This window comes from Myxocyprinus asiaticus, chromosome 34, assembly GCF_019703515.2.
Source record: "Myxocyprinus asiaticus isolate MX2 ecotype Aquarium Trade chromosome 34, UBuf_Myxa_2, whole genome shotgun sequence".
In the NCBI taxonomy this organism is placed as follows: domain Eukaryota; kingdom Metazoa; phylum Chordata; class Actinopteri; order Cypriniformes; family Catostomidae; genus Myxocyprinus; species Myxocyprinus asiaticus.
The window spans coordinates 7,217,733-7,231,843 of record NC_059377.1 but is presented as its reverse complement, the minus strand read 5'-3'; the positions used below and the strand labels follow the sequence as shown (position 1 = coordinate 7,231,843).

General features: G+C 38.0%; 1 protein-coding gene across 2 annotated transcripts; it reads right to left on the bottom strand.

The window, feature by feature from the left end:
• Positions 1-650: 650 nt before the first annotated feature.
• Positions 651-13,919, bottom strand: LOC127425718 (syntaxin-12-like). 2 transcript variants are annotated; one of them, XM_051671981.1, is made up of 10 exons: positions 13,769-13,919; positions 11,732-11,924; positions 10,787-10,856; positions 10,615-10,714; positions 10,082-10,219; positions 6,991-7,034; positions 6,785-6,890; positions 5,973-6,045; positions 5,529-5,611; positions 651-1,584 (listed from the first exon to the last, which is right to left on the bottom strand). In XM_051671981.1, the coding sequence occupies exons 2-10, from the start codon at positions 11,823-11,825 to the stop codon at positions 1,492-1,494; spliced, it is 801 nt and encodes a 266-aa protein (XP_051527941.1). In that variant the 5' UTR covers positions 11,826-11,924; positions 13,769-13,919; the 3' UTR covers positions 651-1,491. The 2 variants fall into 2 exon arrangements, with proteins under 2 accessions (XP_051527941.1, XP_051527942.1); XM_051671982.1 differs by having other exon boundaries at positions 13,857-13,917.
• Positions 13,920-14,111: the final 192 nt, after the last annotated feature.

Sequence of the window (14,111 nt, the reverse complement as noted above, 5' to 3'; positions counted from 1 at the left end):
AACATTATGACCGCTTGCCTAATATGCAGCACTGACCTGCCGAGGCATGGACTCTACAAGACCCCTGAAGGTGTCCTGTGGTATCTGGCACCAAGACATTAGCAGCAGATCCTTCAAGTCCTGTAAGTTGCGAGGTGGAGCCGCCGTGGATCGGACTTGTTGCTCAATCGGATTGAGATCTGGGGAATTTGGAGGCCAGGGGCAACACCTTGAACCCTTCATCACGTTCCTCAAACCATTCTGCTATTCTGAGATGCGGGTTGGCGCTGTTTTGGCGGCACGAGGGGGACCTACACAATATTAGGCAGGTGGTTTTAATGTTGTGGCTGATCGGTGTATATACAGTATATAAACAGAAACCAGAAAGAGCTGATTGCTAAATTCAGTTATGCCTAAACAACCCGAACTAAGGGAGAAAACACACAAGGTTCCAAAACAAATGCTCCAATATCCTGATTGATCTCATTAAGTGCTTCTTTCACCGCTAAATGTAGCTTGAATCTTTTTTAAGAGAGAATCCAATATACGCAGAAATGGTTAAGACATGGTTTTTTTTGTTTTTTTTTACTCATGTACTCAAATAGAAGTCATATAAATCAATTTTTTAAAAAAGAAAATAATTTTAGCATGTTTTAAAAGTACAGGTGCAATTCTTTTTACATCATTTTAATGCATTGTGCAGATTTTTCATGTTGTAATATTCAAATCTGTTTCAGTCATATTGATTACAAGTTCTTATACAACACATTTACAGCAATATGATCACCATATAATAGACCTATATAATAAACATGAGTTAACAACATGTAAGGGATAAGCAAACAGTAATGAATCTGTTTAGAGATGTTTAAAATTGAGCTTGTGCATTAGGTATCATTGCTGCTTCATATTTTACCACTGGTCTGCTGTTATACGGTATCAACAACAAATGTTGTCAAGTTGAAAATGTGCGACTGATTTTGCAGCTCATCTAAGCATTTTATCTTTAACTTATTGGAGTGTGGCAAACTTGAAAACTTTAAAGGAGCTGAAATGTACAGTTCACAAGACATCTCCCCAAAGCCAAAATTATATTACAATAAGATGTAAGAAAAAAAGCTTCCACCCATCAAAGTGCCATTTTTACACCTTATCTCTGTACAATGAACTTATCAACATGAAATAACCTGCTTTTACTTCGAAATGTAGTGTTAATGCCACAAATACACCACAAGAATCAAAATCAAATCTTAGATTACTTAATTATTTTTTCCCGCCCATTCGCGAGCTCATCCTCTTTCATTCTGAATTAAAGGTCATGGGGGAAGGGACTGAGGAATGTTACATTCTGTTTAGCCACATCATACTGCATCTACCCCTGCAAACTTACACTGACAGATCTACAGGTGCTGTGAGAGCCTCTGATCTTCCTCCCCAAGTGGATGGCACTGGGTTTGTAAGCGAGAAAATAAATTAAATAAAGTGAAAGAAGGGCGTTTTGAGGAAGGTTCTTCACTTGGAGGCTTGCCAGATGATGATGCCGATGATGACGAGCAATAGGGAGAGGCCCAGTGCCAGGATGCACATCTTCTTACGGGACTTTTGCTGCAGTAGAGTAAAGGGCACAGAATATTGAGCATCATAAAACAGTCATATGTTTGCCATAAATATTTTAGTATCTGCCATCTTCCTACACACTATTCAATGGATCTCTGGAATACTTAATTCTGATCAGCCAATCAAGGCATTTTATGGTCAAATGCTGTTGTATTATTGACCACTGACCCAGTCGACCTATTTCCTACATTGTGGGGCTAATTTATGTCTCTCTAATCAATCCAAGGTCTCTTCTCACATAAAATAATTTCAACTCAGATGAATATTTCATGTCTATTTATTTATTTGCCAAGTAGTTAAGTTATTTACTACTTTATTTGGTAAGTAGTAAATAAGTTACCATACTTATTTGGCAAGAAGTTTCATAAGAGGAATCTGTCTGTGTTTATATCAGAATAAGGATGAGCTTTATTGCCAAATACACTTACACAGACAAGGAATTTTTCTTGGTAACAGAAGCTACCAGTGCACAAACAATACAGCAACAAGACATAGATAATAATAAAAAATTGTTTTTAAAAAAAAGCCAATAGAAAATAAGTATATATAGAAATACATGACAAAATATATAAATACTAATCAGATATATACAGTGCAAGGGAATGTAATGCAGAAAAGGCAGGATATGTTAAATAAATATAATTGACAAAGCTGTGTATTGCACGTAATTTTACACAATGGGGCAGTTTTAAATATTCATGAGATGGATAGCCTGAGGGAAAAAACTGTTCCTGTGCCTGACGGTTCTGATGCTCAGAGCTCTGTAGCACCAGCCAGAAGGTAACAGTTCATAGAGGTAGTGGGCAGGGTGAGTGGGGTCCAGAGTGATTTTTCCAGCCCTTTTCCTCACTCTGGAATTGTACAGGGGGGCAGGGGGCAACCAATAATCCGCTCACCCATCCGAACTGTCCTTTGTGGTCTTCTGATGTCCGATTTCGTAGCTGAACCAAACCAGACAGTTAATGAAGTGCAGAGGACAGACTCAATGACTGCGGAGTAGAACTGGATTAGCAGCACCTGTGGCAGGTTGAACTTCCTCAACTGGCGAAGGAAGTACAACCTCTGCTGAGCCTTTTTCACAATGGAGTCAAATTGGGTCTCCCACTTCAGGTCCTGTGAGATGGTAGTGCCCAGGAACCTGAATGACTCCACTGCTTCCACAGTGCTGTTTAGAATGGTGAGCGGGGTCAGTGTTGGGGTGTTCCTCCTAAAGTCCACAATCATCTCTACTGTTTTGAGCATGTTGAGCTCCAAGTTGTTATGACTGCACCAGTGAGCCAGCCATTCAACCTCCCTTCTGTATGCAGACTCATCGTCATCTTGGGTGAGGCCGATGACAGTAGTGTCATCTGAAATCTTCAGGAGCTTGACAGAGGTGTCCTTGGCAGTGCAGTCGTTGGTATACAGGGAGAAGAGTAGTGGGTAGAGCACACATTCCTGGGGGAATGCCAGTGCTGATCGTACAGGTGCTGGAACTGAATTTCCCCAGTCCCACTAGCTGCTGCCTGTCCATCAGAAAGCTGGTAATCCCCTAACAGACAGACTTGGGAACAGAGAGCTGGGTTAATTTATTCCATAGGAGATCTGGGTTGATGGTGTTGAAAGCCAAACTGAAGTCCACAAAAAGGATCCTTGCATATGTCCCTGGCCTGTCCAGATGTTGCAGGATATGATGCAATCCCATGTTGACTGCATCATCCACAGATCTGTTTGCTCTATAAGCAAATTGAAGGGGATCAAGAAAGGGTCCAGTGATGTCCTTAGGTGGGCCAACACCCATCTCTCAAATGACTTCATGTTGGTGTTTGTGTGAAGTGAAGTTCAGAGTGGGTGTGGGGTGTGAGACTGGGCTTTTCAAATCTACAGTAAAACACATTCAAGTCGTCAGCCAGATGCTGATTCCCTACAGTGTTGGGGGATGGTGTCTTGAAGTTAGTAATGTCTTTCAGGCCTCTCCACACTGATGCAGGGTCATACAACCTCTGAAAACTTGTTTTTCAGCTTCCCAGAGTAGCTTCTTTTAGCCACTTTAATTTCCTTAGTCAATGTGTTTTTGGCCTGATTATACAAGATTTTATCCCCGCTTCTGTAAGCATCCTCTTTGGCATGACAAAGCTCTCGGAGTTTCGCTGTAAACCATGGTTTGTCACTGCTGAATGTTAAATAAGTCCTTGTAGAGATGCACATATCCTCACAGAACTGATATATGATGTTCCAGTATCTGTGAACTCGTCCAGATAGGCATCTGCAGCTTCAAAAACACTCCAATCAGTGCAGTCAAAGCAGGGTTGTAGTTCCAGCTCTGCTTCATAGATCCATCTTTTTACAGTCTTTACTACAGGTTTAGCTGATTTTAGTTTCTGCCTGTAGGTTGGAAGATAAACCAGACAGTGATCAGAGAGTCTCAAAGCTGCTCTAGGAACAGAGCGATATGCATCCTTTAATGTTGTGTAGCAGTGATCCAGTATATTTCTGTCTCTAGTGGGGCTGTAATGTAATGTGCTGTCTGTATTTTGGCAGTTCACAGGTGAGGTTGGCTTTGTGAAAATCACAGAGAATAATAATAAGTGAGTCTGGGTATTGTTGTTCCGTGTATGTGACCAGATAATACCTGGATGACTGTACATTTCTTGCATGAACAGCTCTCTTCAGGTCATGCCACAACATCTCAATAGGGTTAAGGTCTGGACTCTGACTTGGCCATTCCGAGACACAAATTTTCTCCCTCTTTAGCCATTCTGTTGTTGATTTGCTTGTGTGTTTTGGGTCATTGTGTTGTTGCATTGCCCAACCTCTTTTAAGTTTCAGATGACGTGCCGCTACCCAGACATTCTCCTGTACAATCTCTTACTACAATTTTAAATTTATCGTTCCCTCAATGATTGCAAGCTGTCCAGGCCCTGATGCAGCACAGCAGTCCCAAACCATGATGCTTCCTCCACCATGCTTCACAGTTGGGACAAGGTTTTGATGATGCAGCACACTTTTTCCTCCAAATATAGTTTTCTTGGTTTCTGCCAAAAAGTTAAATTTTTGCAGGGCACCCACTCCCAGGCAAACTAGCAACAGTGCTGAATTTCCTCCATTTGTAGACATTTTTTCGTACTGTGGATTGTTGAACATCCAGGTCTTTAGAAATTGTTTTGTAGCCTATTCCAGCTTCATGCATTTCTACAATTCTTATTCAAAGATCCTCTGTAATGTGTTTTGATCGGGACATGGTTCACATGCTTCTTTAGAAGTTCAGACTCAGTACCAAGACTGTGCTGTTTTTATAAGGCAACGCATCTCTACAATCCACACCTACAATCTAAGCTCATTGACTGAAACACCTGCCTCCAATTAGCTTTATGGAAGTCGTTAGCCTAGAAGTTCACATCCTTTTTTAACCCTAGACTGAGAATGTAAATGTGAAGAACAAGTCAGATTATTTGTTTGTCATTACTTAAAGCAGACTGTGTTTATCTAATATTAGGATGAGCAGACCACATTTTAGGAATAATAAATGCAAAAATGCAGGTAATTCCAAAGGGTTCATATACTTTTTCTTGCCACTTTACTTTAGATACTTGTATTAATATATTGTTTTATTTGTGCAGTCATGTAATATCTTACCATTCAATGAATGAAGAAGCTGGTCATCTAAATGAAAACTCAAAAGCCATTTCTATGAGTTGTTGTACTAGACATGTGACACAATCAGTGCGAAAGGGACTGAAACTGATCCGGCACATTCGTGGTAGTTTCAACCACGAACCAATTATGATATCCTGATGCATTGCCATATATTGAATCATTATATATCTTGCGATACCCAGCCCCCTAGGCTTTGAAATAATTAACTGAGATAGTACTAAACCTGTGTGTTTTGCTGCTTTGACCTCCAAGTGTACATGCTCTAGTGTGTGTGTGTGTAATGCTGAAGCTCTCACCTGATAGTGAGCTGCTCTCTGGAGCTGCTCTGCTCCTCTCTCCACATGCACCTCTGCACTCTCCACATTAGCCTCTATGCTGTCTGTAATCACATAAATTACATCGGTAGCCAGAGGTTCATTCGCCTAGAACAGTAGTTGCACTGATAAAAGGACAATTTAGACAAGTTTACAAATCAAATAACAAACATCGTGTACAAGCTTCCTTTTTTGTGCATTTAAACCCTCTGGTACAATTGCACTTCAACTGTCAAAGCATTACTTGTTTTAAAATATTAGCTTGTTTTAAATTAACTGAGGGACAAGTTAAAGCACGTCACAGATGCCGTCAATAGAACTTCAGTTGTTTTGAATCTGGAACATTCCTTGGAAGTTGCAGTGGTGTGGAAATCCCAAACAGTTCTATCACTATATGCTGTTAGTTTATAATCAGACTGTACTTACCTATCATTTCACCCTGATCGTGGATCATCACAGCAAGATCCTTGAAAATCTGATTCACATCCAAAATGTCTGACTGCAACCACACACCGCAGAAAAATTTAGCAAAAGCACTCATGACTGCACAAAAACATAAAATTGCACTTCATGTAACAGCTACTGACCACAATCAGAACCGTGTTTTTTACGATCCTACGAGTGGTGAAATATAAAACATATTTAACTGCTTTTCGGTACTTCCAGTAAGGAGTTAGTTTGCATATACAGTGGCAAGAAAAAGTATGTGAACCCATTGGAATTAGCTGATTTTCTGCATTAATTGTGATCTCATAAAATTTGATCTAATCTTCATTAAAGTCACAAGTATAGACAAAGCACAATATGCTTAATCTAACAACACACAAACAATTATAATCTTTCATGTCTTTATTGAACACATCCCATTAAACATTAACCGTGCTGTGGAAAAAATAAGTGGACCCAAGGATTTAAGAACTGGCCGATCCTCCTTTGGCAGCAATAACCTCAACCAAGCGTTTCCGGTAACTGTGGATTAGACCTGCACAACGTTCAGAAGGAATTTTGGACCATTCTTCCTTACAGAACTGCTTCAGCTCAGCCATATTCTTAGGATGTCTGGTGTGAATGGCTCTCTCGAGGGTAAAGGGTTCACATACTTTTTCTTGCCACTGTATGTGATGCATTAATTTTAATCTCAAACACAGCCGTTATGAAACACGAATTAGACAAAAAGAAAAAAAAAACTGAGTAAAAGTGTGTGGGCATGTGCAACAGGAAGTGTAGTGGAATCAAACCTCAAGTTGTTGAATGGCAGTTTCTCTTTCTTTAATGAGCTCCAGATCTTCTTCTGTTATGGCCATATCTTCTGTCTGTGTGGTCATCTTCCCCCAATCATCATTACTGTAAACACACGCAAATCTGTTTACCCTGTGCTCAATTTTGATCTCGCAGCACTGAATGAATTCAAACTCTTAAAAATATTATCTAAAACTTTACTCACTTATCAAGGGACACCAGCTGCTCATCATGACCTCCATCTTCAGCCTGCAGTAAATCACAAATCAAAATCCACTATACAAGGTTTCTTAACATTAAATTCAATACAGGCGCACATTTTAACAAAGTGTTTAACTTCCGAAATGTCACACATTTCCAAGGGAAACATAATAGTGGGGTTCGGTGGGAAATAATGTAGGGTTTATATTAGTGATCAGTATTTGATTCGACTGTGTTTATTACGCTATGATTTTACTGATTAACCCTTCAAGTTTTGACCCTGTCAAAATATAATTATAATTATACAGACTCATTGAGTTAAATGGCACTCATTCTGCAAAATCTTATTACTAAAATCATATCTGCATGCTATGCAAACTTTTAGTCATTGTTGTGTTTGCATGTGTTATTAGTTGTTATGTACAATTATGTTTTATTTGTTTGGAGAGGCTTTTGCACACTTTTTTTGTACATTAGGATAAATTATTTTTTTAATCCTTTAACTTTTGCTTGCTTTGTCGTATCATCACATAATTTTACTCAGTTACAGGTGACATGATTGGGAACAAAACAAAAGCAGTTGTTCACAGCCACCTTATTAACACCCAGAGGTATATAATGTCAAATCTGATATTGTGTTATTTTGTATGTGTTTGAGATTTTTCAGCAGTTTCTTAGGAGTCTCAGAATTTATCATAACCTATATCACTGAAAAGTTTGCTTTACAATGATACCAAACACTTGACCCACTTTGTTGTGTTTATTTTATTTTTATTTTTTTTGTCGAGTTATAAGTCATTCATTTTAGGGTATGCCACTGAAACAGGAAATCAGAGCTTAAAGGGTTTGTTATTTTTGGTTACATGAGAAGAAAATTCCTTTCAGAGGCAGAGATAACATTTTGATAAAAATCTTTAGAATAATATGCACTGATGAATCATGCACAGTAAGACCATTAACGTATATTGAGAAAGTAAATTTAAAGTTAATTTTGATCTCATGTTGACCTTCAAGGTGCACTCAGTAATTTTTTTCCTCATTAAAAAAAGTTTTACTCCTAGAGACATTTAAATGTATGTATAAAATCATGAGCACTCACATAAAAGCTCCAGTCACATCCGTAACCTTATAAAAGCTGTTTTATTCTACATGGAGAGGGTCCACACATGGGGGCTGCCATGTTAGAATCACATGACCAGCCGAATACTACTCACTTAATCTCAGTAACCGTCCTGTTATTTGACACTTTCTCTCATTGATTAAAGTAATCATGGCTGACTGTGAATAGTGAATTTCTACAATGACATTGATAACGATTGATTTTAAATGATGCTGCATTCACACTCATAGGAGCCATTATAAGTCCAAGATGACATAACATTACTGAATGCACCTTTAAAGTTTCCTGATATTCTTTAGATGCCTAACATAGCTCTGACGCATGTGTTTTTAAGAACAGTTTTCTTAAAAAAGTTATCTTTTCATGCTGATTTGGGTAAACATCTGTGTTTTGCATTAACCATATCTTCAGATCTTAACTAGTTGTAACTACTGCTGTGAACATTTAACTAGAACATACTGAAAGTGTCTCAGAGAAATTATACATAGTTGATTCTCAAAGAAAAGAGAAGTGAAGCTTAGGTATAAATGTATCTTTACATCTGTGTGTGTGGAGAACAAATGCAGAAGTGTGAGCAACAAAATCATCTTGAAAAAATGTAAATAAAATTTACAACAAAAGTCTTGTCTCCTGACTAGACCTGGGTAAAAATATTGATGGTCCGATACATCGCAATCTTCATTTGAACGTTCTCAATTCATAAATCCCAAGATCGATCTTTTACTCTATGCACAACCCTCTACCTCAATGAGGGCAAATCACTCTCATTTGCAACCAAATTTCACGCTATGTGACTAAAAATGTCTGTGATTTGCCACTGGCTGATAAATGTTCAGATTTCACTCACCAGTGATTGAGTAGTACAGACGTTCAGCATCCTTTCACTGCGTGTTGAGAGTAAAAGTTTGGTTTGACTCGTTTTTTTATAATGTGTCAACGAGATCCACGCAATCCATTTGTCATTAAATAATGCCTCTTTTAATATCCTTTCTGTTCTTTACAGTTAATTGCTGATCAAAAACAACAGCAAATAATCATTTAATTCTAATCACGCAGAGCACGGATGAAGTAAAGAAGTCCCAATTGTTAATATGCGCTCATTTACTGATGCTCTTTACAGAAAAGCCAGTTTTCTTAAAGAGACAGTACTGGTATTTAGCGCGTGTTCAACAAATCAATGAAAAATTAGGGATGTACTGATAAGACAATTTTTAGCTGATACCGATACCGATATTTTGCCACAGACCTTATTTTGTCATCAGATCACCGTGTTCCTTAGGACTTATGCTTTAAAAATGTAAAAAGAGGTACAAAAGCTTTTTGTACTTTTCTAATAATAAATAATTTCCAATATATCTAATTTCCAACATATACTGCACATATATAATTTTCTATATCTCAGAAGTCAAAGTTTGCTGTCTTCAAAGCATTTTGGATGGTTTTACGCAGTGTGTAGCCTATAGGTAAGTGCCGCTTTCACAACCGTCACGTCCGTTTATACCGTTTTTATCTGCATTAACGTGTGCAACGTGAAGGAATGAAAATTAAATATCAAATGTTCTTGGAAGTGCCAACCCTTCAACTTATAGTGGCTATTATTATTTCTGATTTGTGCATTTAAATTCACAGAGTTTTTACAAAGTGTGTTACTACTTAATTGTAAATTATCCATCGGTTTTTCATATATCGACGTTTTCATGCTAATTACCGATATGCCGAGGATTTTAATTTGGTCAGTAACTGGCCAATATCGGCAACTGATACATCTGTGCATCCTTAATGAAAATACTTGTAAATAGTACAAATTATGCATGTAAGCACTAATCATGTAACAAAATTATTGAAATATACCCATATGAATCAACACTGAATTGAAATCATAATTGAATCGAAAGCTTGTGAATCGGAATCAATCCCCAATTACCCCCTAATAGTGTAATAAGTTATTGACAAGGGATCCATAAGTGTATCTTACTGAGAGGCGAGACCCTGCTCGAGCTCTGGCCACAGACTCTTTCTCTTTCTCTGCGGCTCGACGCTGCACCGCCTGGAAGTTGTTGAGAGCAGCAGAGAAATCGTTCATCAGCCGGTCCTTCTGGATCTTCTGCTGTCTCTATGTAGAAAAGAAAATCAAAGATTTAGACAAGACAGTTGTGACACACTACAATATGTAACACTAGCATAAAACTATTTTCCCCTTTCTCGATTTCAGTTCCTCATCCTAAACACATTTCTTGGATGGTTACAAAGCGAGACCAGGGAACTGAAGTTCAGATAAACACTGTTAAAAAAACTTAAAGGAATAGTTCACCCAAAAATTATAATTCTCTCATAATTCTCTCATCATCATGTCAAATTATATTGAATAAGGACTTGAATTAGGTCTGTTTCTCACCCAAAACCAATCGTATCACTTCAGATAACACGGATTAAACCATTTGAGTCGTATGAATTGCCTTTATGTCCTTTTTGAAGCTCTTAATGTGCTGAGCTTGCACAAATACACACCTGTTCAGACAGGGCGAAGGGTAGAGAGAGTGAGCCGAGGTCTTTCAGGTGTTTGTTGGTCTCCTTGGCCAGCTGATTTGTGTAGTGTTGCACCTGCTGACTGTAAACAAATCACACAATTTAGAATACAAGAGCAAATGCTGGAAATAAATGAAGAGCAAAACACACTCACAGTCTTTCCCGCAGGTCACTGGTGTCTTGTTTTGTTCCAAGTTGGTTTACCATGCTCTTGATTTGAGCCGCTAAGGGAAAAAAAAATGCAAAATAGCAAGTCAATTCAGCTCTCTCACAGTAGACATTGTGGGTAAAACTCACAAAGAAGTGCGTGGGTCATATTTCACCCCAAAATCAAAAGGTAAAAATAAGAAATTAGATTTTGGGTAAAGAAAACGGAGCCTATTTTTAGGACCATTAAGATTTAAAGGAATATTCCAGGTTCAATACAAGTTTAGCTCTATTAACAGTATTTGTGGCATAATATTGATTTCCACAAAACATTATTTTGACTCGTCCTTCCTTTATGTAAAAACCATTAAAATACTGTGGTAACAGTAAGGCACTTACAATGGAAGTGAATGGGGCCAGTCCATAAACGTTAAAATACACAATGATTCAAAAGTATAGCCTCAAGACGTAAACATCATACGTTTTAAGATTTTAGTGCAATAAATCATAAATGAACTATCCCTTTAACTTGTATTGGACCCATAATATTCCCTTAAAGATTATATATATATATATATATTACCATTATTGTAATACAGTAAAGAAAACCTGTCCGGACACAGTGATCTTTTTTTAATAACATTAGCATAATAGTAAAAAAAAATTCAATCATGATATATTAATACTTTACAGTATAAACAATATCTGTTTGTCGATAGCATGTTTTCCGGACACAGGTTTTCCGGTAGCGTTCATGCCCATAGCACAACATGCACAACGCATTACACACTTATGTTAAATCTTTAGAGTTTGGGTATGAGCCATCATAACAGTTATGCTTGCCTTTAGTACCTTATCAATAAGCACTAATAATTAATGGCAGCTGACTAGCACTTTCAGATTCCTGTGACAGAACTAAAGAGCACCAATCCACTGATGTGCAGAAACTCACTATTCTGGGTGATCTTTTGAATGTTGGAGCTGCACATTTGGATGAGACTGCTGAAGTCCTTTGGTGGGACGCGCTCTGTTCTTCCGTACGACATGACTGCTGGTTACTCCACTGGCCCTGGACGGGTGTCTCTCTCTCTCTAGAAAATGGGCGGGGCAAACTTGAGCAGGAAGTGTGTCAGTGCCAGAAAATACTGAGGACAGAGAAACATTTGGTCAGAATACATACTATGCAGTTGAGTTTATGCTGCCAATACTAACAGAATAAATCTCAAGGCTCCAGGCACATGTGCCGTTTTTCTTTACAGCTGCCGTGTATCTTTGATACAAGTACTCAGAGCAGTATAAATGTCACCTTTCAGCATGCATAGTGAGGATTAGATGACCAGATAAAACGACATGACGTTAAACAACACAAATCACATTGCTAATCTACAGTTTACATAAAACTTAGCCAAATACATTTAAACTCCGTTTTTCACAATTCCTGACATTTAATTGTAGAAAACATTCCCTGTCTTAGGTCAGTTAGGATCACTACTTTATTTTAAGGGGGGAAATGTTCAGGGGGAAAGGTTTAATATTATATAATATGATTCCACATTTTATCTTATGTTTATTTAATTTGTTGAATGGAATCAATAATTTTTTTTTTAAATAATAATAATAATAATTAAAAAAAAAAAGATCTTTGTCCCCATGTGCGCTTGTAAACTGTAGTCTGGCTTTTTTATGGCAGTTTTGGAGCAGTGGCTTCTTCCTTGCCGAGCAGCCTTTCAGGTTGTCGATATAGGACTCGTTTTACTGTGGATATAGATACTTGTCAACCCGTTTCCTCCAGCATCTTCACAAGGTCCTTTGCTGTTGTTCTGGGATTGATTTGCACTTTTCACACCAAACTACGTTCATCTCTATGAGACAGAATGCATCTCCTTCCTGAGCGGTATGATGGCTGCGTGGTCCCATGATTTTTATACTTGTGTACTATTGTTTGTACAGATGAACGTGGTACCTTCAGGCCTTTGTAAATTGCTCCCAAGGATGAACCAGACTTGTGGAGGTTCACAGGGGTCTTGTCTGATTTCTTTTGATTTTCCCATGATGTCAAGCAAAGAGGCACTGAGTTTAAAGGTAGGCCTTAAAATACATCCACAGGTACATCTCCAATCTGTCTGTAAACAACTGTCATTCACAAAGTAGATGTCCTAAACAACTTGCCAAAACTATAGTTTGATCATATGAAATCTGTGGAGTGGTGAAAAAATTTGTTTATGACCTCAGCCAAAGTGCATGTAAACTTCTGACTTCAACTGTATGTATGAGTGTGCACTTTATAGTTACAGCCTAGAACTGAATACGAATTACATTCATTCTTTAGTTATGGCAAGCTAACAGTTGGTGACTAACATAAGAAAACATTTAATTAATACCCTTACACATCTATTAAACACAGAAACAACATACTGACACAATGTATCTCAGCTGGCAAACTGCTTATGTTACCATTCAGTCAAACATACACTTTAACAGCTCAGTTTCGTTTTACTTACAACCACAGTGAATCTAAAGCACTAGTGTGGTTATATTTGGCCGGTTAAAGTTATTTACGTAAGATTGAACCCTTAAATAAAACCATGTCTCATATGAATGACCAGGCTAAAGTTATATGGAGATTTCAGTAATAATTAACAGTCAGTTCGGTTAATTTTACTGGTGTGTAAAGGCACTGTTTTATGTTTTGTTTCCACGTGAACACAGAACAGTGAAAAAGACGAAGAAACAAACTGTCATGTCAGTCATAACTGATCTCAGATCCGTGAGCGCTAAGCTCGTGAACTTCATAATTAAACTCAATAACAAAACTAACACACCACTGCAAAGTGCTATTACATGAAAAAATAATTATAAATAGAAGGCAAAAGCCAGAATTAAAACTTAACCCTGTTAAAGCGCAAAACAGCAACATCCGAAAACACCATTAGCATACGATAAACTGACAATATTACTATATCTTCAGATTAAAACGTGCATATCTAACCTCGTCTGAGATCTAGAGATGATTTGATGTCTGTTCCGAGGACACAATCCTTCAGTCAGTGTTTCTGTTTTTCATATAATGATCTTACTTGAACTCAGGGCCACTCCAGGCACGGGACAACTTCTTCTTCTTCTTCTTCTTCTTCTTCTTCTTCTTCCTCTTTTGGTTTGATTGGTGGTTGGCAAACCAGCTTGCAGGGGCATTACCGCCACCTACCGGACTGGAGTGGGGAACAGCAGATTAGCAGGAAAAGAAAGATGAGAGAAAACAGGCCTAAATTCTTTCTATTAGCCCTGTTTACTTCAGATACTCAATTAGGTGACTGTATATTCCCCATGATGCC

Coding starts and splice junctions, on each gene's coding strand:
- LOC127425718 (XM_051671981.1), bottom strand. CDS start 11,825: ATGTCGTACGGAAGAACAGAGCGCGTCCCACCAAAGGACTTCAGCAGT. Junction 6,891..6,990: donor CAGCTGGTGTCCCTTGATAA/GTGAGTAAAGTT, acceptor GTGTGTTTACAG/TAATGATGATTGGGGGAAGA. Junction 1,585..5,528: donor AGAGAGCAGCTCACTATCAG/GTGAGAGCTTCA, acceptor ACTCTACTGCAG/CAAAAGTCCCGTAAGAAGAT.